Consider the following 23672-nt stretch of genomic DNA (forward strand, 5'->3'; position numbering starts at 1 on the left):
AGCTCTCTTCAAAATTTAGCCAAAGTGATCCTTTATATGAGAGTCAGGTGGGAAGGCACAACAGAGGTGGCTTCTTGTTCTCAAGTGAGTTATGGTCATATAGGCAGTGAGTTAGGTCATATAGGGGCACAATGCTGAAGCCCCAAGGACCCCAACATCTCTCCTTGAAGGGATTCCTGGCACTGCAGTTTGATCTTGTTATTCTTCCCCACCTATGTAGTCAAGCCTGTGGTTTTTGTGACCTGTATTTCCTTCTCCTAATCTATTTTGAGACCAGGGATGACCACCCACATAGCCCTCATGGGAGAATATGAATACATGTGAGTGGGAGACCCCCAAAACAAATCTGAGGAGAAAGTGTGATGCTGAGGCAAAGCTCGAGCCGTCTTAGACAAGAAGACTTGAGCTTTCCCCAGGCCTATGGCTAGTCTAGACTCAGGCTCTCGGCCACCTGAGCACTACCGGGCATGGGCTCCATCTTGTGTAGTGGGTCCTAAATCTAATTAGAGAGTGATGAACTCAGGGGTGGTTTTGTAGGGTTCTTGTTTCATATTGCTTTGTTGAGGATTTTTCTATTTTACTGATCTTTTACTTATGTATTGTGGTTTCCAATTTTGTGTTTTTTTGTGGATTGTCTGTCTGTCTGCTGTCTGTCTGTCTCTCTGTGTTTGTGTTTCTTGGGTCTTTTCACTGTTTTTTTTTTTTTTTAAATCTGGTTTCTTTGCCTTTTGAATTTGCCTGCTTGTTTGTTTTTTTTTTTTTTTTTTTTTTTTTTTTTTTTTTTTTTTTTTTTAAATAGAAAGAAGTTGGATCTGGGAGGAGATAGGAGAGGGAAACCACCATCAGAATATATTATATGACTTTTTTCAATTTAAAGAAGACAAAAAAAGATACAGAGATCTCTCAGATGCCTCTGTACTCCTTGACAAGGGGCCTCAGCTTGGCCCATGTGTGTGTGTGCCCAGAGCCCAGATGCCGTCTGTGTCATGCTCAGGGTATCTATGATGGCACCATATTTGCCATAGTTTTATATTTCAAGGCATCTGTAAAGCAGTTTAGTATCTGAAGTATTTGAAGTGTGTAAGCTGCAATTTGGAAAAATTACTCATTTTGACTTTGACCCATCATTTCTATTGCCTTTTGCATTAAAATATTTTGACGTTTTAATCCATTATTATAAATTTACGCTATTTGAAGAATCTCTGAAATGTTTAATTAAGAACAAAAATAGTTCTTCGAAATATCATGACAGAATGCATGAGGGATCAGAAACCATGCCTCACACAGGCAGGGTTTAATTATAGCCCCCTCAGAAGCACCGAATGGGCCTCGGGAGTTTTTCAGTGTCTCTGGAATTTTTCAGTGTCTCTGGAAATACTCCCTGAGTGTGACCTAGAAGAAATCAAGGAAGAGAGGTCTTGTTCTGGAAGACCTTCTTACGTCCCTGAGCTTCTTACATCCCTGTCACTCTTCTTAACTGGGGAGAGCTCAGAATGCAGGCTCCTAGAGATCTTTGAACACACAAGAGGTGAAGGGGTGTGTATGTGTGTGTGCACATGCACGTGCGTTTGTGTGTGTGTGTGTGCGTGCCTTGCCCAGGCCACTCCTACAGACCTGCACATGTGGCTAGGAAGAAAGTAGTGAAACAGCCTCAGGACACTGCTCAACACCTGTTATGTTCAGATATGAATTAAAGCCCATTTGCAAGCTCACAGGGCAGAGAATCCCACCTAGAGACAGAAATCTTCCCAACTGTACTCCCTCGCAGAAGCCCGGAGACTCATGGCTGCTTGATCTGTTTCCATGGCCCCTAATCAGGTGATCTTGTCTCACAACATCAGCTTCAGAGGGATGGGGTTGAAGCCATGGCCATTATCCCTGCTCTGGATCAGAACTCAGGATACTCAGAAGAGGACTTAAGAACCATCTCTGCAGACTCAGAGTCTGTGCCGAGGTGATGCTTACTCCCAGAAGGCCAGTGTGTAGCTTCCTAGAGACAACTCATCAAAATGCTTTAGGGCAGTTTAACATGCACTCTTGCCTTCTGTAAAAACATGTTTCAGATCTTATTCCACACGGACAGAGTCTTGAGCTTTCAAATGGGTTTTTGCCGATCTCTTTGTGCAGACAGGAAAGGAGCTTCTAAGAATGCAGCCCTCAGAGCTGCCAGAATGCCCAGAATTCTGCTCTTCGTGCTCCTACCAAAGGCCTGCGTGGGATTTGGGTCCATATTTGTGGGGTCCAGTACTATAAAAGGGCAAAATTATAAGCATCATTTGGCATCAAAGTGACCCCGAGACGGTGCCATTATCAGAGGGGACAGAAACCGCCATTTCAGGGATTTGGTAAATGAGGAGGAAGCAGGGCAGTCTGAGAATTCGGTCCTCTAGTCACACATGCAGGATGCAGGTGACCTAGGGTGGGGACATTTCTGCTGCAGTAGTCTCTCTGCACCTTGACTTCAGCTGCATCCTAAGTAGCTGCCTTTTGTCTGCATTCTCCAGGACTGTGAGCCTAACTCAGCTTAGTGAACCTCTCGAGGTTGGTCTACAGGATATGTGGGTGGGGTTCAGCGACATGAAATTCAGTATACTCTGTAATCACCAAGTCCAGATCACACAATTGTCCTGTGTGCTCAGCAGCCATTCTAGGGGGCTGGGTACCACCCACGGCTTCACCAATAATCATAGCCACAGAGAACACGGGGTACACTTGTCGCAGAGAACCTAAAGGCAGTGATTACACACAACAGAACAGGCAGCACCACAGTGTCACCGGCCAGAAAAGAAACCTGTCTTCTCTGGGACTTTATCACATGAGACCAAACAACAGAATCAGGTCATCAGAGTGTGCAGCACAGGAGACAGAGAGGACAGGTCCCTTGTTCCTACATCTGACCAGGGATTTGTATATGGACTCCTGGGTGGATTAGCAGGTCAAAAGTGAGCTGGTATCTATTCAAATGCAAGGAATCCTGGTCTTTAACACTGGTTCATCTCTCAGCTTTGTTTCACTATGCAGGATGTTATGTAGAACCCTCTCCATGGTGTTCTGAGTGTGCCAGAGGGCTGGAATCCCAGCCAGCATCCCAGTCCAGTAATGCAGCTGAAGAGGGTCGGAGTCCAGTGGGTTCCCTTTCTCGTGGAAATGTCAAAGTGTGTGTGGGAGCAAGTGGAAGGTTGTAAAGTCAGACGGAAGAAGGCCAGCATATCACAGCGTTTTCCCAAGTTTGAGTACCTGTCTGTGGAATTGGTGCCATCAAGCCTGAGTGTCTGGCTCACAGGACACAGGCAACTCTGCGGCTGCTACACTGCTATTGTCCCCGAATGCTGCCCTCAACTAGTGGAACATTCACAACGTGGCGTTTTCTTTTCATGAGATTCATAATCTTTTGGCTTTGAACTATAAACCTCAATGAAGAAAGGAAAGCAATTAATCTGGGGCAAAGGGCAAGTGAGTCAACCCCCAGAAGTGGTGCTGCTGCCACGGATGGTGAGAAGGCACCGTGATAGGCAGGAGGTGACCCGAGTGAGGCATGAAGTGACTTCTCTGTGGCTGTGTGGAAGAATCTGTGCTTGGCTATTTATTGAGTCTCTGCAGAGTCTCCCCTACATTCAGTACCTTACTGAGAAGTCGGCATGTTTGTATGCAGCTGAATGTGGGTTTATAAGGAGCTCAAGCCCTCCTGGCAGTGAGAAGGTGCCCCAGGCTGAGGAGGGTGAGACCGTGGTCAAGCACAAAGGAAGTTGCTTCAGGGATACTCTCGGCTGCCAGACAGAGGTACAGGGCTGAGTCAGGAATGTCCAGATCACCAACAACTACATTCGTAGTGAAAGATCTACTCACAGTTTCGGCATTCTATCTTAGAAATGGTTGGGCCAGTGCTGTAGCCATGGCTAAAGAGACTCTTGGCAGTTGGTCTGAGTGTCCTGAGATAAGACACCAGCAGCTACGAACAGACCCAGCTTCAGAACCTACAAAGATGTCTTTGCTATGGACTTGTGTACCGAGGGATCAGATCTGCTTCGCAAGAATCCAGATAATGGCAAAACTATAAATGAGATGAAGAGATCGAGATAGCATGAAAGACTTGATGCTCAGGGGACCCCAGAATAGCTAGCTTGTGGCAGGTATAACCCACTTACAGGAGTCTCTCCCATCCAGACATGCTGACAGGTAAGGGAAGCCTTTTTTTTTTTTTTTTTTTTTTTTTTTTTTTTTTTTCTGAGCCTCCTAAATTATGCAGAACCAGCAAATCCAAAAGCCACAGCATGTCAGAGACCAAGTGTGGATCAAGATGCTGTACCGCTATAGAGGTAAGGAGACCAGTAGAGGATGTTGTCTGTTCACAGTGTTCACGAGTGGAGCTTGTGCAGCCAATCTGGCACCTACCTTACTCTCATCCTCGGGATCATTGTAGCCACAAGCATCTATGAAATCCGGGAACGTCTCCGACCACCCATCGCTCGTGCAGTTTTTGCTTATGTTTCCTGGAAAGTAAATTTCAGATGTTTGGTCCTTGAAAGCTAGCCTCACAACCAAGGTTGATACAAGAAGCTGAAGCCCTAATCAGCAAGCGACTGAGGCCTCCCAGAAGTCTTTCCTCAGTTGCCCTGCACAGCTTCCTTTCTTCCTGAGACCTGCCTGCCAGGGTCTAGGGGACACGAGTGGGCACACTGTATCATGGAATGGTAAAAGCAGCATGAGAACAGATCACAACTGGTATTCTGAAGCTGAATGCCAACACTAAGCATATTCTGATGTCCGCATCTATCAGAGTGCTGGTGACCAGGCCCAGTGCTCTGGAGCAACCTCTCTTTATTCTTTACTTTTTGACTCCTGTCCCCTCTCCATTTGGCCTGTCCCTCACCCTTCAATGCTTCAGAAGCAGCGTAGAACAGTTTCCACTTGGCTATCAGTTGGACGAAAACACGTGGCTGAGATCTAAATACTAAGAAATATAGAAGTTTTGTCATTTTAAAATCCCACCATTCCTAAATAATCTCAAATTTATCAAAAAAAAAAAAAGAAGAAGAAGAAGAAGCATTCACTCTATTTACAAAGAATGTGGCAGGTGGCCACATAAAGCAGAAAGAGAATGAAGCTGTTGACAGGCCTGGTGGGAAAGGGACTGACCAGGGCATTAGTCATTTCAACTGACCTGGCCTGATTCTTATTCAAGATGCTCAAACTACAACACATGCCCTTGTCCTCTACGGAGCTTCTGTCCCTTGCCCAGACTACTCATGGGACTCACAGACACAGGACGTTTCAGTTTTACAAAGGTCTTCCTTTACATACATCTTCACTTTCAGAGCGGACTTGAGAGGCAGAATATTCTTATTCTACAGGTGGGGGACTAAGGTCCTGGAGGCTGGGTAGTTTTCGAGCTTGATCAGGAGATAGGCTTTCTGACCCAAAGGACCTGCAATTTTTTTTTCTATATGGTGCTGGCCACCTGTTCACGGGTAGTGAGCAGTCACCAGGCATTGAGAGCTCATCTCCTGTCTGGCAATGTACATTAGCAGTTCCTGCCAGGCTAGTGATCCTGAGACCAGCACTATTGGGCAGATGCAACTCCATAGTCTTTGAAGGACTCGAGGTCCCAGTCTCCCATCACCTCCCCTGGGGACCAACTGGTATCCCTCATGAGGCCTCTGACTCAAGCCACACCTGACCCATCAACAATCGGGGTGGACTGCCTCTTTGGACTCATGGCCCAGCCCCTGAGGGAGATGTTGGTGACTGGACTGGATGAGAGCTTTCAGAGGTCAGAATATTGAGAATGGTTGAGACTCTCTAACATGGCCACGAATGACTAGAGAGGTAGGTTAGGGGCCCAGGTTGCCAGTAGGAGACCAAGTCCCCGACAGCATTATTGTGCCTCACAGATTTTCGCCTCAGTATCTGCCCAGATAAAGCTATTTTCCAGTTCTCCAAAGCACAGCACTTTTCTTGTTCTGGTTGTGTCTTCTAATCTGTATTTTTCTACACAGATTCCTCTGTGTTGTGAAAACCTGGGGTCCCGCGGCATGCATAAAGAACTATGTAAGGCAGAGGCATGGATTGCCCCAAATTCTCTAAACTCCAGGCAACCGCAAACTGGTCAGTAAGAGCATATTTTGTGCAGTGTCCCAAATTCTCTCCCCTAACTCTTACAACCTTGTGGTAATCTCTCTTGGGTTTACAGTAACCTTCCTTCCCTCTCCTCCCACCCTATCTCCAGGATCATGCATGTAAATTTTTCCTGCTTTGTCACTTGAGAGTTTGTCATCCAGTCTTCCCTCTGTATCTGCCCTGCTTGCCTATACGGGTTCCAGAGGTTGAGGTATTTCTGCTTCTTTAAAGAAGAAGTCACCCAGCATGGGCTGACGTTCTCTGGCTCCCTTAGGACCAGGGAGTAAGCACACGGCTACAAAAGAAGCGAGGCCCAGCTTGCTTCTTTGGGGAAAAACTGACCCCCCCCCAGATGAAAACATCCGCGTTCAATCAATGCAAATACCTGGCCTGCTGTAGAAATTGCTGAACACTTTGGGGCAGGGCACCGTGACGGTTTCCCCAACGTCTGCAGGGCGCCAGCATGTGATGTTGTCCCAGACGCCGCTGCAGGCTAGAAGAGGGGGCAAAGAATTAGGTGTAAATCATGGGCCATGAGAACACACTGCTTAGTCGGGTGGCAGGAGAATGAGCGAAGCAGACAGCAAGAAGAATACTGCTAATTAGACAGCCTTTTGCCCAGGCGCCTTTCCCTGAGTTGCTCACACAATGCTGTTGAGGTAGGAGCAGCTTATGTGTTCACTTTATTCTTTTGAAGGAAGCAATAGGCCTGTGGTTGAAAGCATGTGAATAATTCAGTGTACACTGTGTATGTTTTTTTTTTTTTTAAAGTTCTATCTATTTTTAAACTGATGACTAATAATTATATATACTTATGGGGGTAGACAAGATGTTTGATACAATTTATACATTGAGAGGTGAATGAATAAATGTATCTATCACTTCAAATGTAATTTCTTTGTGGTAAGAGCATTTAAAAGGAACTGTTTTAGCATTCTACTTGACATTAACTGTAGTCAACTCTCTATGCAATAGGTCATTAGAACACGTTTTTATTGCCCGACTGAAACTTCACGCCATCTAAACAGCATCCAAAACTGGTCTTTGGTGACACCATTCTACCTTTGTTGTATGAAACAGATGAGATCCCACACAGGTGAGTTCTGTGGTGCTTGCCTTTCTGCACCTGGCTTATTCTTCTATGCTTTAAGTCCCCTGGGCTCACCATGTTATGGCGAATGACGTAACTTTCCTCTTTTATAGTGCGGAACCAGATCTCCTTTGTGTCTCCACACCACATTTTTAAAATAAAAGTGAGTCCTTATATTTTTCTTCCTGATTTTCGCCTTCAGTGTGGTAAAATGGCTCCTCACGGCCTTAAGTCTTGAGGAGACCTAGGTCTGCGAATACTCAGGGGAGAATCGGTAGTCTGGTGAGCCGAGCCTGGTTAAAGGCCGAGGTCATCATTTGCACACCTTAAACATTTCCAGACACTTAGGATATTAAATGACACCATCTTGGTTATGGTTTCTATTGCTGCGACAAAACACTATGACCAAAAAAGCAAGTTGAGGAGAAAAGGATTTATTTGTTTACATTTCCACATTGCTGTTCATTATTGAAGGAAGTCAGGACAGGAACTCAAAGAGGACAGGATCCAGGAGCAGATGCAGAGGCCATGGCCAGGTGCTGCTTACTGGCTTGCTCCTCATGGCTTGCTCAGCCTGCTTTCATACAGAACCCAGGGCTACCAGCCCAGGGATGGAACCTACATTGGGCTGGGCCCTCCTCCATTGGTCATTAATTGAGAAAATTAATGACCTGGATCTCAATCAGACATTTCATCAACTGAGGCTCCTTATTTGCTGATGACTCTAGCTTGCATCAAATTGACACAAACCAGCCAGTACAGATGCTTTCCTTTGGGTTTGAGCTGGTTGCTGGGTTTGGTGATTTGGTCCTTCCTGTGTGATATTTCTAGATACCCACGTGTTCTGCTATTCACGAATTTGAGGGCACTGCAAAGCTGAAGGTAGCACATCACTACGTCCTTTTTAGGGTTTTCCCCCCTTTTAGCTTCATTTATTTCCTCCCAAAGGGCTTATATGAGTTTTACACTGGATTGAGACTCAGCTTCACTTCCTTCTGTCTACTTTCCTGCTCAGTAAGGTGAGGGGCAGGTTCTGCAAACTTAACAGGTGATTCTGGGCTCCAGCCATGGCAACCTGGGCTTTGGGTGTGGTCTGATGTCCTTGGGTATTACTGGCTCAAGTGTGGATTGTTCTGGAAGGGCTGATCTCTCTAGTATGAAGGAACCCGAGAAAGTCACGTGAGAGCTGTATGCACTATGTGCAGCCAAGGAAGACACGAGCCAGAGTGAGCAGTGCCATTGAGGGAACAGCGGCACTGAAGAACAGCTTCCGCTCCTCTTTCAAAAGGCTTAGATTTAAAATCCCCAAGGCAAAAGTTCTCAAAGGAATGAGGCAAGAAAGGCTGGCCCAGACAGTGCTCATGAGAAGCTCAAGTTGTGTGGGTGTGGCCTAATCAGTCTCTCGATAGCTCACAACAGATGCAGGGATAAAGAGTGAGTGCTCCTCTTCTTTCTGAGCAGCCACTGGGATGAGGTGTTTAAATGCCTTCCACCCCTGTGTCCCTGGACCAGCCACTGGGGTGGGATATTTAAATACCTTCCACCTTGTGTCCCTGGACCACCCACTGGGATGGGGTATTTAAATGCTTTCCACCCCTGTGTCCCTGAGTCTTCAGGGCCTAGCTATCCATGGAATCAGCCAGAAGTCCTCCTGCAGCTGCTATCCAAAGCATTCTTTACTGTCCAGTGGTAATAGAAACACCCCCTGGATGTTGTTTTCCTGCTTTAAGAGGCCAATGTGAAGCCTGGCAGCCCGGCACAACATCTTGGAAATCAGGTTAGGAAGCATGCCCTGATGTAGTAGACGGAGGGGCCCTCACACACCTTACCTCAGCATTTCCCTTTGAGCATCTATGCCATCAGAACGGTGGGTTTGTGAGTGCAGGAGTCCATGTGAGGAGAAGGGAGAAAGAAAAAAGCCCCTGCAACTTAATAATAGGAATTAATGCGGCCAGGGCCTTTGTTGTGGCAGCTCAGCTCATCTGGCTCGTGATGGAGACGCAGATAAGGTCAAGTGTTTATTATAGAAAGTGCTTTTTCTTCTTCTTCTTACCTCAGGAGGAACCAGACAAAGTACTTCTTGTACCCTGGCCATTCCTTGCATAGAATTTGCTGTGGCCAGAACTGCCATCTGGCAGGACACAGAATTCGAGTTCCTCTTGGATCCTATGGATGTGCCAGGCTTCCTAGGTCATGATCCAAAGAGGAGAGCCAGGAGCAGAGCAGATCCTCTTGAGGGTGCCTGATAAGTCCTCTAGGCCCATAGCTCCACGTAAACCATCAAAGGGACTCCCACTTTACATATGACGTGGCTGTATAGTGGCTACTCTGCACTGTGGTCCAGCACTGTCTGCTCAAAAGTTCCCTCACGGGAGCTGCCTCAGTGCTACCCATGGACTGAATTCAGTAGTGCCCTCTGCAGGCCATCTTGCTGTGCCACCTTAATCTTCATACACCTCATGACAAAGCTCCCACTTAGCCTTCTCTGCTCAACAAGTACCGAGATTCAGCTGTCATCCATAACTCTCCCCTTTCTCCCAGGGCAGTTTCCCTGCACTGTATTAACTGGCCGAGGAAGACGGTCATGGAATTCCACAGGTACTAACTAGTCAGCAGCCGCCGAGGCAGGTATGGAGGGTAATCTTAGCCCAACCTCTAAGACCTGCTCAGGGATCTGTCCACACTGGGTCCTCTGAACACCTGCTTCTCAACACAGTCTCAGACACACTACGTGGAGAGGTGTCATAGGACTTTTTTTTTTTTTGAGGAAGAATATTTTTTATTGTCTTCCCATCTAGTTGGGCTCTCATATTTTTCATGTTATGTGCTTATAATATGGTTCTTTTCACTGGCAGCATGGTATTCCAAAGTCTGAGTTTAAGTTAAATCCCCATTTCACAACCTCAGCATCCACTGTTTATGAAATAACTGATAGGAAATACAATGATTAAGTATAGAACAGGGATAAAAAGAATGCATGGGTTTGCCTTTTAAAAGGAATTGGCATTTTTTTCCTCCTGTTGAAGAACACTTTCCTAAGAACACTGGTTGATGAATATGTAAAGAATGACCAAAGTTAGAGAATCACCAGATTTCTCCTACAAAACAGTAAATCCAGGTACAAATCATTAATAGATACTGAAACAGACGGTGCTAAGTGCTTCTGAGGCCCTGCTGTTAAGACAACCCAGTAGCAGAGCCTGTACTAACACAACCAGTGATCCTTAGGTCTGCTGACCTGTGCAGGGCACATCTCCTTCAGGCTCACTTGTGCGGGGTATACCTTTCTAGGTTACCCTTCTGGGAGCTCAACTGTGGGTAGTGTACTGATTTAGGGCTTCTCTGTGTAGGGTAGGGTGCACCTATCCAGAGCTATCCTGTATGAGGCATACCTGCCCAGGGGCTCACCTTCTTGGTTGTCCACTTGTGCATGGTATTTACTGTGAGTGTCTTGTGCAGGCACACCTGTCTAGGGTTCAACTGTGTTAGGCACACCTGTGAAGGCACACTTTCCTGGTGCTCTCGTGTGCCCGGTACACTTGTGCAGCCTTTTTGTCTTTTCTCTGCTCAGGTGACTGTTGAGCCAGAAGGTTTTTGTGATTTCGCTAAGTGCTACGGTTTTAAAGCAACAGTTTAAAAAAAAACAAAAACAAACAAACAAAAAAAAACTAATCATCATTGTGCCATCAAATCTGCCGATCATCTCTGCGTGTCATCAACTTCAGAGATGGAGCTGGATGGAGCTGGAAATTGAATTGGGAAAGGTAATTTTTACAAGTGGCTGGTCATCCTCTGAACTACATTAATCTATTCTGGCCTGAATTGTCTCAGACTTCTGCTTGCAGGCCCCACAGAGATGCTACACTGTCTTGGTAAAGGAGGGTGCTGGCTTCTCTGCATTGTGACCACAAAAAGTCAACCCTTCGTGGTCTTCTGGAGGAGCTTTGGGGAAAAGAATGTAAGACAGTTTCAGGATGGCTGCCTACTCACCTGGCTGCACACACCCAAAGACCATAGGGTTGGCCTAAGCTAGCCTGGCCCTCAGGCTGTTCACAGTCTAGAGGCCAAATCAGATCTGTGTGGAATTGTTAGCCTCAGCCTAGTTGTGTGTCCTAGAGCCTTGCAGGGGCAACTGAGGCCCACAGAAATTTAGCATGTTTTCATTATCACTTTACCTGGCTTGCAGCTCAGAAATCTCAACTAACGCCACTTTTGGACACCTAGTATTCGGTGGGGCACTCAGGTCCTCCACCTGAATTGACCATGCAGAACAAATGCTTTTATCCCTGAACAAGGAGGCATAGTACAGATGTGGGTGTTCTTGGAACAACTGCTCCACGAGCCGACAAACTGTTGTGTCAGTTATTTTCTTCGATTTTGAACACTCCTTCTTGTGTGAAGGAGAGAGGTCACAGATGCTGGAAACTCATTAAAAGACTTATGAGATCTCTCCCCCAAATGATGCAAAGAGCAAATAGTTTCTGGGGACGGGAGGAGAGAAGACTCTTCATTGTCCCTACCTGGAAACTATACAGGGAATGACAGTGTTGCTGCTATAAGTAATCCAATCAACATAACAGTTCATCAAGCTGACCTTGGGTGCAATGGTTTATTTTTGCCTGTTGTTGGTACCCCATCCGGGGTAAATATGTGTGCCTATATCTGCCTCGGTCAAAGTCCAGAATCCACACAGACAGCTTACAACCAGGACTTTTTTGTCTTAATGTTCACTGTACACAAGGCTCTAAAGCAATGGATAAATCTACACAGGAAGCAGGAAACGGACCACCTGGGTCTGAATTTCACAGCCCCCAGGAATGTGAATGCAATGTACTGGCTTTCTCTGTGACTGGCTGGGGAGTCTGGCTACTCAAGCTGCTAACTGTAACAACAGTTGCTATTCTGAGGGCTTTGGAGTCTCGGTTAGTTGCTCTGAGGGTAGGGAGAGGTTACAGGGGCTCCTGCTGGGAGGATTCACCCCTTTCTTTTGTTCTAAGGATGCTTCATTTGTTCTTAAAATATTACCAGTGAGCTCAGAACCCCATGTAGGCATTAGCTCATCTAGGTATGTTGCCAAACGCCATTTTAGGAAAGCTGCAATTAGGAATAATGACAGTAACTGAACTGGGAGAAGCACAGCAAAGAAACCTTTTGAGGGAAATACCCAAAGCAGTAGCCCATCAAAACTAATGAATGAAGCACCCAAGGAAAGTTTGCACCTCTCAGGAGACGGTCAATGTGGGTCCAGACGACCACACACTGGGGCTATAAGATATTCCAAAGATTATTAATGGGACAAGCTTAGTGTCCATCAGGAACCGAACCGTCCGTGGAGTCAGAAGCTAGCCAGGACACTGTTCCTTCCTATTGGTCCTACAGTTTTAAATGGGTTGTGGTCATGCTGCTTATGTGTTGGGAGTTATGAGGCTTTCAAAAGGGGTTTCTAGGGGCTGGAGACATGGCTCAGCAGTTAAGAGCACTGACTGTTCTTCCAGAGGTCTTGAGTTCAATTCCCAGCAACCACATGGTGGCTCGCAACCATCTGTAATGGGATCCAATGCCCTCTTCTGATGTTCTTGAAGTTAGTAACAGTGTGCTCACATAAATAAGTAAATCTTTTTAAAAAGGGTTTTTAAACATCTACTGTGCTTGGTGACACACTGTGGATGGAGTAGCACTATCTCTCAGGAGGCTCTTAACAAAGAGCTCTTCCTGCAAGAAAGGGTAGTAGATGTTTAGCCTGGGATGTGCTGATGAATGAGACCACTCCTAGTATTAGAGAAACAGGGGCAAATCAGGTCAGGCTAGAAGGCTTTTCAAAGCCAGGACTCCCTCCATGTGTTTGGAGTGCCACATGACATTGTACAGGATCCAGGTAAAGTACTTATATCTTAACGAGGGTGTGGCTAGAATTTCATCCTCAGTCTCTAGGGTGAAGTGTTAGCTACCAGCTACCAGGAAGACCTGGAAACACCATTTACAGGGAACTGATGCTGGATGGCATTGGGAAGTCAGCTCGCATCTGGCTTTTGAATCTAAAGCAGCAGGTTTATTTCGGGGTTAAGGTGGGTCCCAAAGGTTGAAACCAGATTCTGGTACTTCAGCTAAGTTTGCACTGTGATTCAGACTCAGAAGCAACACAATCTTCTGAATGAACAAAGGATTTTATAAAGTAATATGAAGATCTGGGCAGAGCCTACTTTTTTTGGCGGGGACTCTGCCAAATCCAATAAAACCCCAGTATCAGTACATTTCAGCAGGAGTCACTATAATCCATGTGGAGAGACCTGCTTAGTCACTGCCACTTAAAAATTGAGTGCAGAATCTAGTCCTTAAGATAGGACTGTTTCCTGCCTGATGGGTCCTGGCACCCTCGTGTGGCACCATGTGGACACTGTATATTAAGGTGACACAATGTGGGTACCTCACCAATTCGTGTGCTGAATGTTTGCAAAATGTTGACCCTTTGACTCATTAGGATGTTCACAATGCTTGTGCTGATGGCATAATTTCCTCCCATATGAAATACTTCAAAAGCTTCTCTCCAAAGTCTACTGGAGCCCAGGGTCTGGCTATTACTTCGGGAAGTTCAAGGCTGGGCAGAGCTGGGTAACGTTTTGCGTAGCAGCAGATCCCATCTGGAGACTACATCACTGGCATGAGACATCCTGCCAATGGATCTCAAAATAATCTCCCTCAGATTCATGATCAAGACTTAGTGACTTCCCACAACCACCCCAGTGTATCTACTAGCAGGCTCTGACTTATATCTAGGCAGGAACTGACCCAGGCAAGGCGACCAAAGTACTGGTTACTTCAGGAAGTTGTGAGTCCAACCCTACATGGAAGTTAATGCCAAGCCACCATTCAACCATAGCCAGGATAGAACTGTATCAATGTAGAACCAGAGGACTGTGTTTTCCAGGGCGCCTAGGCCCTGGAAGGTTAGCAGTCAGTGCCTTAGGCCAGGAGTCAGTGATGTCATCCCACCTTCTTGGGAACAGACTCCATCCCTCAACGCCTCAAGGCCAGTTCTGAGACTTAAATACTTCTTCCTGTTCTGGCCTCTGCCGTGATGGACTGACATGCCCCTGAGGTGACTGGGCCTTGCAGCTAGCACTTTCTCTTTCCAGGTAACTTTGACCCTTCCTTCTGTAAGAGGCAGAGTCCGAGCATTGTCTGTCACCCCCTGCTGGGCAGAGCCCCTGCTGGGTTGTCCCCACAGAAGGCGGTTTCTCTGAACTCTGAGCGGCTTTCTTCTTTGGAACAGCATTGCACATTGTAGCCTCCAGGCCTTTCTGCCCTTTCCTCCTTGAAGGCTTCTGGGAGTTGCTTTCCCCTACCACTCTCCACAAGAAACATTTTCGTTTCTCCCCTGGAATGCTATTTGCTTGTCGTCTTTCTTCATTTCCAAGGATGCCCTGACCTTCCTAAAGCATAGCTCATACCAAGACACGACCTCTCCGAAGCCCTCAGTGTATCGCCACCCTCGGGGCTACACATATCCGTTCTGCTCTCTTTCCTCATCTGTGCTGATGTTCCTAGTCTGCGCTGCCACAACCCCCTCTTACTTCCTATATCTGAGATCAGCCTGGTTCATGTCTCTCATGCCAGTACCAAAGTCCTAAGTGGGAATCCCCCCTCTCCTTCCTTGTAATTCCCAGTATATTTTGGTGCAACCATGTGTATTAACATTCTGTCTAAACTCCACCCCCACAGTTACCTGGCAACAGCCAGGTATGCTCCTCCCCACAGTTGCCTGGCAACAGCCATGTAGGCCTGGCCCACTATAAAAGGGGCTGCTTGCCCCCTCCTCCCTCTCTCGATCTCCTGTTCCTCCCTTGTCTTCTCTGCCTCTACTACACTCTGAATAAAGTCAGTTCTATACCATGATACTATGCTATCGTGAGCTGGTCCCTCAGGGGAAGGGATGCCTTGGCATGGGCCCGCTGAGACATTCCCTTCCCCCATATCTCACCACACCCCCATAGAATATATTCTCTTTCTCGTTATCCTTTTTATAAACATATCAATGTGCACATGTGCTTATATTCCCAGACTACTTTAAATTACAGATTACCCTCATGGAGGGTGCCCACGAAGTACAGCACAGTTTCACGGTACGCATGCATTTTATTCTTATCTATACTCGCGGCCTGTGGTCACACTCAAGTCTTTCAGGGCAGCTCAGGAAAGGTTAGGCAACACCTCATTCCATTTTTGAGCAGCCTGGACTCTGGGGTTGTCTGTGCCACCTCACGTGGTGTCCGTCCAATGAGTTGTCTCATCTAGGAAAGCCACAGCTGCTCCCAGAAGCCTTAACTTATATCCAAAAAAGATGCAAAGGGGTTTACGTCAAAGTTATGATGTGGAAAGCAACGCAGAAGAGCAGCCAGATCTAAATCTCAGAGAGAAGAACACAGGGTGATGCCTGGAACCTCACATGCCAACACGGGTCCAAGGAAAGAAAACACTCACTTCACCAAGCAGGCAATGACCCGGTAGAAATCCTCTCATCTGACAGGCAGCTTTGAATACACAGATGAAGGAAGCAAATGAGACTCAGAATCTGCGGCTCAACATTTAAGTGGCACTCCTGTCTCTGAGTGGACATTGAAGAATGAGGCAATGTCCTTCTAGAAATTTCTGCTCTGTTTCTAACAAGCTGTGAATGCAAAGACAGTAGGTGTAGAGGGTCTGGGGCCTAGAAAGCCCTCCTGTTTGGACTCAGCGTCCTTAGCCTGAGATCTTGAGCTTCTGGGAGCAGCTCAGGACCCCTCACTCTTATTAAACAGAGAAAGGCGCAGGTACTGCAGGAGTGTGCATCTTCCCTTGTACTGAATACCCTGCAGTGGCTATTCACTGTGAGAGGCCTGTGTCAGGCACATGACACCATTCCTGGACCTCAGCACCTGGTGGGAGTACACAGCCTGGTTTTCCTCTTGCTTTAAGCTTTCTCCTCAGGGTCCACTTGTCACTGACCAAGAACTGCATCACACAGACCTTGCTCTTTACTGGGTCACGAGACACTGACTTAATTTTATGATTAGTGACTTGAAGTTCACGAGGTGCTTGTGAGATATTTTATTCCTAAGAACATTAGGACATTGTTTCTAATAGTGAAACATTGTCATCCATCTGAAAGTTCAATAACTGAAAGGAACCAAAGGGACATACTTGATATTACGTAAACTTGAAGGAGAATGGAGAGTAGACACAGTCTCCAAACTAAAGGAGAGAAGAGAGATCAAGACACAACAAACCCATGGATGGTTTTCAAGGGCAGTGTGCACCGGCACTGTCATCCTCACAGGGCAAGGGAGGACAGACATGGACATGCTTCTCACTGTAATACTTTTTCTGTGTTCATAGTCACTATTTTTTAACACTAATTTTTGATGTAAAAAATGTTCATTAATTCCTTCTGTAAAAGCCAGTTCAAATATTTTTAAAGGTACAGCATAAGATTTGTGAGATGTAACAGGAACCAAACATGTTCTCTTTCTCTGTCTCAAAAACAACAGGGTAGAAGGATTAGTGGCCAGTGTGCTGTGGTCACTGGTGACCACACACCATTCCTGGATAATAAAAAGAAGCAGTCTCAGTTTGCTAACCGTTCTCCAGTGTGGGCTCCTGATCCCCTCCATGGGCAACTTCTAAGGAGATGCTAACTGTTTGCATCTGCTTCTCTTCTGACAACATCAGATGCAAACAGCCTTGGGAAACAGTTCCTCTGGACAGTCTGGCAATTAAGGCACCACCCCCACCTCTTTGGATCCTCATCTTGCTGTCAGGATTCTAACAACCTGCTGTAGACTCTGAGGATATCCTAGGGTGTGACTATGATCCAGATACATGGGCCTTGGATCTGAGAGTCTTCAATGAAGCAATCCCCAGTGAGTGTGACGCTCATGCTGTGCCCTGTGTGAGAAGCAGGGAAGTCTGTCTCTGGCCCAACATTTCCCATCTTCTGCTATTATCACGACCTGGCTACCATCAGTCTGCTTGCCAGCAGGGAATAACAAAGGCCTCATGGTTCTTCCAAGGAATCCAACATTCTGTTTAAAACGAACTAAAGGCCGTTGTTCAGTGCCTTCCTTTACCTGGTTCTAAGTCGACTATAGCAAAACGCATCCTTTGACAAACACCACCTAATTTTTCAGGGAGGGGGTTATCAAGGCGTGCCAGTCTAACTTTTATTCTGCCAATCTCTGGAGTGGCCATAGATGTGGGCATGAGGCGATGTGAAGCCTCAGGGAAGTTCCTACACTGACTTCAACTCTCAACCATCTGTGACCTTAGGCTCCTTCCTCATCCTCCTAAGGATTAACCTTGTCTTAGCAGTGAATCAAAATTAAACTACAGGACTCCAAATATCTTCAAAGCTTTCTGAGTCCTTTTTAGAATTGACATCGGCTTCGTAGTACGGCTTTACTACATCTTTTTGTTTTGTTTTCTTGATTCTTCATAAAGCAAAGTGGAAGAGTTCCATTTTAGGGCTGTGGAAGCTTTTATTTTGCCAACATGGAAGCTACTTTGTTTCTAATTTCTGAGTGGAAGTTATTTTGCCAACATGGAAGCTACTTTGTTTCTAATTTCTGCGGTTCTTCTAGCCCAATTACACACTGCCTGGGAATATGAAAGCAGCTCTCACAGATGTTAGGAACTCAGCAATGTCACTTGTGACTGCAGGAGGATATGTCCTGTGGCCTTGTCCTACCAGAAGTGCTTCTCAGCTCTGGCTCTGTACAGCCTCTGGCTCCCGTTGCCTGCAGCATCTTCATCCTGGTAACCTACTGCTATTTATACTCTTGGCATTGGAACTCTGCATATTTCAGAGAGCAGATGAGAACTGGGGTCACAGGCGGTCTCTTCTGGGAGCTGCACAGTGGCTGCTGATGGTCAGCTCAGCTCTCCTGAGGGTGGCTGGCTAATGACCAAGAAGTTCTTGCAAAACAGAAAGGTGGATGAATCGGGTACACACATACTTTTTCTGTAAGCTAACACTGAAATAGAAGCCCGCAACATGAAATGTCCAAGTAGGCATCTGTTCTTGCAATGAGGTCTGTCTATATGACAAACAAGGGAGAAGTCCCACAGACCTGATCCACCTGGTCATGCCAAACAAGCACCAAGGAAACATGAGCAGTTTTCATAACCTCCAACTAGGCTGTTCATACACGTTATCCTCTGGGAACCCAGGAAGCTTGTTTCAGCATGCTGTCTTGGAGAGGGCCCCTCACCCCAGAACTTCAGTCATCAGCAGCTCTAGCCATCACTGGCCACAGAGGTCTGCTTGGCTCCCATTTTAATTTCATTTAAAAAAAACCTCTCTCTCTCTCTCTCTCTCTCTCTCTCTCTCTCTCTCTCTCTATATATATATATATATATATATATACACACACACATACATATACACATACACCTACACATATACACATACATATATATGAATGTTTGCCTGGAAGCATACATGCATACTACGTGTATGCAAAAGCCTATGGAGTTCTGCAGAGGGCACTGGATTCCTCAGAACTGTAGTTCTAAATGTGGTGCCGTGGGCGTTGGGAACCCAGCAAGTGCTCACAGCTACTAAATCTTCCACAAGCCTCATGTCTAAGTTCATTTCCTCTTCCTCCTCTTTCTCCCCCTTCTCTTCTTCATCTCGTTATTGTTATCATTGTTGTTATTTGGTGTGTGTGTGTGTGTGTGTGTGTGTGTGTGTGAGAGAGAGAGAGAGAGAGAGAGAGAGAGAGAGAGAGAGAGAGAGAGAGCACTTTTGCCACAGGATTGCTTTTCTGAACTCTTGAATTTTTACTGAACAGAGACAGCCTTGGTGACCACAGTGCTGATCCATTTCTCTCATTTGTTGCCAGCTGAAGCCAGTTCTTTACTGCTAGCCTTTCATGGGGGCAGTGGGACTGACTGACTATATTTGTGTCGATGGACTGAGTTCAACTAGACAATTTGGGGAATGTCTAGCTCAGAACCACACGTGAGCTGTAAAATCACAGGTGGTTAAAGGAAGCTTTGAGCCGAGCGGAGGCTTCACTTTCAGGTGAGGAAACAGGGTCTGAGGCCTATTTACAGCCTTTTTGCTTAGTGTGGGAGCCACTGACCAATCTGTGGTACTAGAAGCTTGAAAAGTGTCCCAAAAGGTGAAGTGCTAATAACATTCTTTAAAAAATGCAGTATGTTATGACTTAACAGAAAAAGAATTTAGAAACAATAATTTCTTATTGTTTATAAGTCAAAATGATAATTAGGTCAATAATTTAGGTTAATATAAAATACATTATTAAGATTAATCTCACTTCTTTTTAAACTTGTTTTAATGTGGCTCCTAGAATGTGAACTACATTACATGTAGCTCTAACTCTTTCCTTAGGTAAGAAGTCAGAGTGGAATATCAGACTTGAGTCTTTCTAAGTAACGTCAGACTATGGACTTTAATTTCTTTCTTGAAAAGGCTGTACACATGACTATTGAGCAGAGAGATCCCAGACAAAAGGGCCGTGCTGTTGATACTTGGGCTGGTACCCAGGGGCCTTTGGGTCTCTGAACATGAAGGAGGTGTAAATCAAAGTCCTGGGGTCTCAGAAAACTTTCTGTTCCACTCAGAGGACAAGCTCAACAAACTCACAGTATTGAAACGGATATGTCTTCAGAGAACTGAAGTCCCATTTTCCTGCTTGCTTCTGACAAGTCTCTATCATTCTTAGCTAGACCAACTTCAAGGATAGCTAATATTTTAGATCCAAGAACTCAGATATGTGCTATCATTCTCTGGGAACCAGAGTTGACTTTGCAGAGCATGACAGACCCGTAACAGAAATGCTAGAAACAGTTGCCTCATCAAACCATGGAAACTGTTGGTGTTAAGAACTGAGGTTTTTCTTTCAAAAGGTTTGCTGAAATCCCCACTGTCACAAGGCTGCATTAGTTTTGCTTGTGGCCCACCAGAACAGCGGCAAGTGGTCCTATTTTTTAAGGTGCAGGTGACCTCCAATCACTCAATTAGAGAAGGGGCTGAGAAGTGTAGACAACTAGACCCCCCCCCCCCGACTTAATCCCCAAACCCACCTCTGTGATTCTCTGTTTGGCTGCTTAGCAGCTCTGCACATTTTGTCTCTTCTTCCTGTATTTCCAGATGAAAGCGACATTCTGGGTGGATGCTGCTCACCTGTTAAAGTTAAAGAAATAGAAGTAACTAAAAATTACACAAAAGGGGTTAGGCAAGAATCTACAGGGAAATCCAAAGCTTCACATTTCTAAATTTCTTTGAAGCTGAAATTAATTTTAAAGTAGCTATTTCATTTTCCTGGTGTAGCTATTTAAAAAAAAAGAAGAAAAGAAAAACATTACTATTTATTTTGTGTTACAAACGTAAAATCCAATAAAATACCTTTTCTGTGCAGGAAAACAAACTGGCATCGTATGTTGTTGTTGCTAACTTAAGAGCGATGGGCCATTAGAAATGTGCATCTCTCAGAATGGAAGAGCTCCCAGTTCATACTTTTTGGCTTAAGTAGAGCAAGTTAACTCTTAGTGGCTATGGGGTGTGCACGGACACCCTGTGCACCCACGGACCCTCTCTGTGCTCACGATAGAATCAGAATAGCTTAAGTGAACTCTCATAAGCCTCAGGACACACTCAAAACTTAACCCTATTTGTACAGATAATGTTATCATTGTGCAACTTGGATGTGAAGCACCTTTTAAAAAATGAGAGGGATTAGCTAGATGGAAGATGCAGACTTGAGAGAAACAGACCTGATCCAAGGAGCCACGGAAGTTTTCTGTAAAGCTTTCACAGTGTCCTTAGACACTGAAGCTGAGCCCGCCCGGCAGAGAGTAAAGAGAGCATCTGAGCTCGCAGTCCAGGAAGACAGCATTTTTTGATCGCTGTTCTTATGAAGACCTAGTGTCCTCCCAGGCTGGGCTGCTTGTGGAGCACTCGCTCCCATTACTTGTCTTATCTGTCTTGTCTGTCTGTCCGTCCGTCTGTCTGTCTGTCTGACTGTCTTGGTTTCTTCCTGTGTTTACTTATCCTACTGATGATCTAGGCCAGCTAGCATAGAATATAATTTCCTAATAGACTCAAAGGACAAAACTCAATGTTGGATTTTCTGCCACATTCACTTCATTTAAAGACCAGCTGAGGTACCTCGGATGGATTTCCCAGCTCGTTGCTACACAACCACCAAAATGCAGAGATACGGATGTCAAGCAACAGCAGCCCACTGATATGAATTTCAGAACTGATGAGATGATAAATCAAGGTGCTAAAAGCCCGCGATCTCGATCTCTGACATTCCTGGAGCATGGGGAACGATGACATTTAGGGACGCCTAAAAGGTTAAAGTGAACAGAGTCCCGAGGCTTCACAAGCATCTCTGCGAGGCTTCCCTCAGCAGCTCGTGGGGTCGGAGGAGATATGCTCCAGAAAACTGAAATTTCATCAACAATGACGGATGGATTTCCTTAAACAACCCCTCTCCTCTTGCTGCACACGCTCTGCTTGCTTGGCTGCCTCAGCCGGAGGCCTAGATATGCGTGGAAACCCTGAGCTCCACAGGGATACAGTTCTCAGAGCAGAGAAGGAAACGCAAGAAATAAGGCTCAAACCCTTCTTTTCTTTCTTAAGAAAGGTTTTCAGATAAAGGGCTGAGTTCCGGAGAACTACATAAAACCAATGCAACCCATGTAAGAAACTTCGGTTCAGGGGTTCCTTTGGCTCTCTTAGAAAGAAAAGAAAAAAAGAGTATTTCCAAAAGGAAACTTTCTTAGCCACAGCACTTTTTTTCTGTCACATACTAAACAAATACACGGACCAGGAGATGGAAAGAGAAATATTTAACCACAGAGTAACGACAGATTCCCTCGGAAGCAAAGCCAGAGCAGGTGGCCCGGGCAACGGCCACTATTCTTGCTGGGTGCTAGGGGTGTCCCCAACTCCAGGCGCACTGCCAGACCAGGACCCAGGTCGACCCGGGGGGCGGGGGTCGAGGAGAACCTGGACCCCACTTCTGGCGAACCCGCGACGGCAGGACTAGGAAAACTGCCCGTGAGTCCAGCAGCCTAGGGTTCGGTAGGGTTTCAGTAGGACGCATTCTGCTCTGGATTGTCTCCGCTGGCCCCACGCTCCGCCCGCTCGTGCTGGGACTCGGAGGTGAGCCCAGCAGTCCACTGCAGGATGCGCCTCTTCGGGAAGTGGGTGCGGGTTCACTCACCCGCACCAGCAACCAGCAGTAGCAGGTCAGCACCACCGACGCCCTCATCTTGGGCTCAGCGCGCCGCCTCGGTCCTTGGCGCCCTCAGCAGCACCGTCCCCAGCTCGGGGCCTCCCAGCGCGGATTTCCTCCGTCTCGCGCCTCTCTCCCTCTCCGCCTTCCAGGCTGCAAGTCCCGGCCCCGCCCCTCGGCCCAGTCCCCGCCTCGCCTCGCGCCCCTTCTCCGTTTTGCCGAGCCTCTCCTTGGCACTCCGGTCCACCAGATCTCTGTCCAAACATCCCTCCCTCCACCCCTGCTTCTCCCTGTAGTGCTGGGCCCTGAGCCTCACCCCGACCCCTTCCTGACCTAAGTACTTTTCTTTCAGCCCTGCTCTCTTGCGCTCCTTCCTCCCGGGATCCCCTTGCTAACCCAGCTGTACTGCGTCTCTCCTCTGCGACCCCACTGTGAGCTGTCATGCTCAAGCCTTTGGAGAGTTGGAGGCTCTATGCAGCCGCTCACCTACGAAGGGTGTTGCCCAATCCCAGGTAAGGAAACTTGAGCGCTGAAGTAGCATCTAGCACTAACTTCCTGTGCAAACGCGGAGCCTGTAGGCAGCTCAAGGAAGAACTGCAGAGAGCGGCTGGACGACCATGGTTGGGGCTGCACCGGTGTGAGTAGATAGAAAAGAGAAAGCTCTTGTATGCGTTTCCCTTGAGGGCTCAAGGCCAAGTTGAACAGAAAGCAGAGACTACATCAAGGCAAAAGTGGGTCTGCCTATTGGCACCCCAAACCCTCAGGTGTCACGTGTGTGGCCCATTGTATACTAGGCTTGTGGGGACCCTGCCGCTGCTCAGTGGTTTGGCTGTCGACAGATCAGTCTAGGGAAAAGTAGAACGCTACCAGCAGACAATAGCACTGGATTAAGTAAAGCAGGCCAGTTTTAAACTTCTTATTCAGTTATAGTTTCAAACCCAAAGTCAGACTAAAATACTACAATATGCATCCTTCACACTTTGGGGTGTCTATTTGCCCGTTATCTTTCTCCCCACTGAGTTCATCATGTGCTCATCATGACATCAGAGGCCCATGTACCCGAGGACCTAAGTTTCTACCTGTCGTCTGTCATCCTTCCATCGTCTGTTTGTGTCTGTCTATCTTATGGAGGAGAAGGTCTGGGAAATTGGTCTGCAGCTTAGGGCCAGGAAGCTTGGGCCTCTGTCCACAAACCCTCTCTACTCTTCCAGCCAGTGAAC

The 23672-nt window shown here is 46.5% G+C and overlaps 1 protein-coding gene across 1 annotated transcript in view; it reads right to left on the minus strand.

Annotated features, from left to right (window-relative positions):
* The window catches only part of Vipr2 (vasoactive intestinal peptide receptor 2), a 68352-nt gene extending 45742 nt beyond the window's left edge, over window positions 1–22610 (minus strand). Inside the window, exons 1-4 of the mRNA XM_076920952.1 lie at window positions 22441–22610; window positions 20291–20390; window positions 6503–6610; window positions 4393–4490 (exon numbers count right to left, since the gene is read on the minus strand). Of these exons, the coding sequence (XP_076777067.1) occupies window positions 4393–4490; window positions 6503–6610; window positions 20291–20390; window positions 22441–22488 (354 nt within the window). The 5' untranslated portion in view covers window positions 22489–22610. The remainder of the gene's footprint in view (window positions 1–4392; window positions 4491–6502; window positions 6611–20290; window positions 20391–22440) is intronic.
* Between the last annotated feature and the right edge of the window lie 1062 nt (window positions 22611–23672).

The sequence above is a fragment of the Arvicanthis niloticus genome, chromosome 23 (assembly GCF_011762505.2).
Source record: "Arvicanthis niloticus isolate mArvNil1 chromosome 23, mArvNil1.pat.X, whole genome shotgun sequence".
NCBI classification, from domain to species: domain Eukaryota; kingdom Metazoa; phylum Chordata; class Mammalia; order Rodentia; family Muridae; genus Arvicanthis; species Arvicanthis niloticus.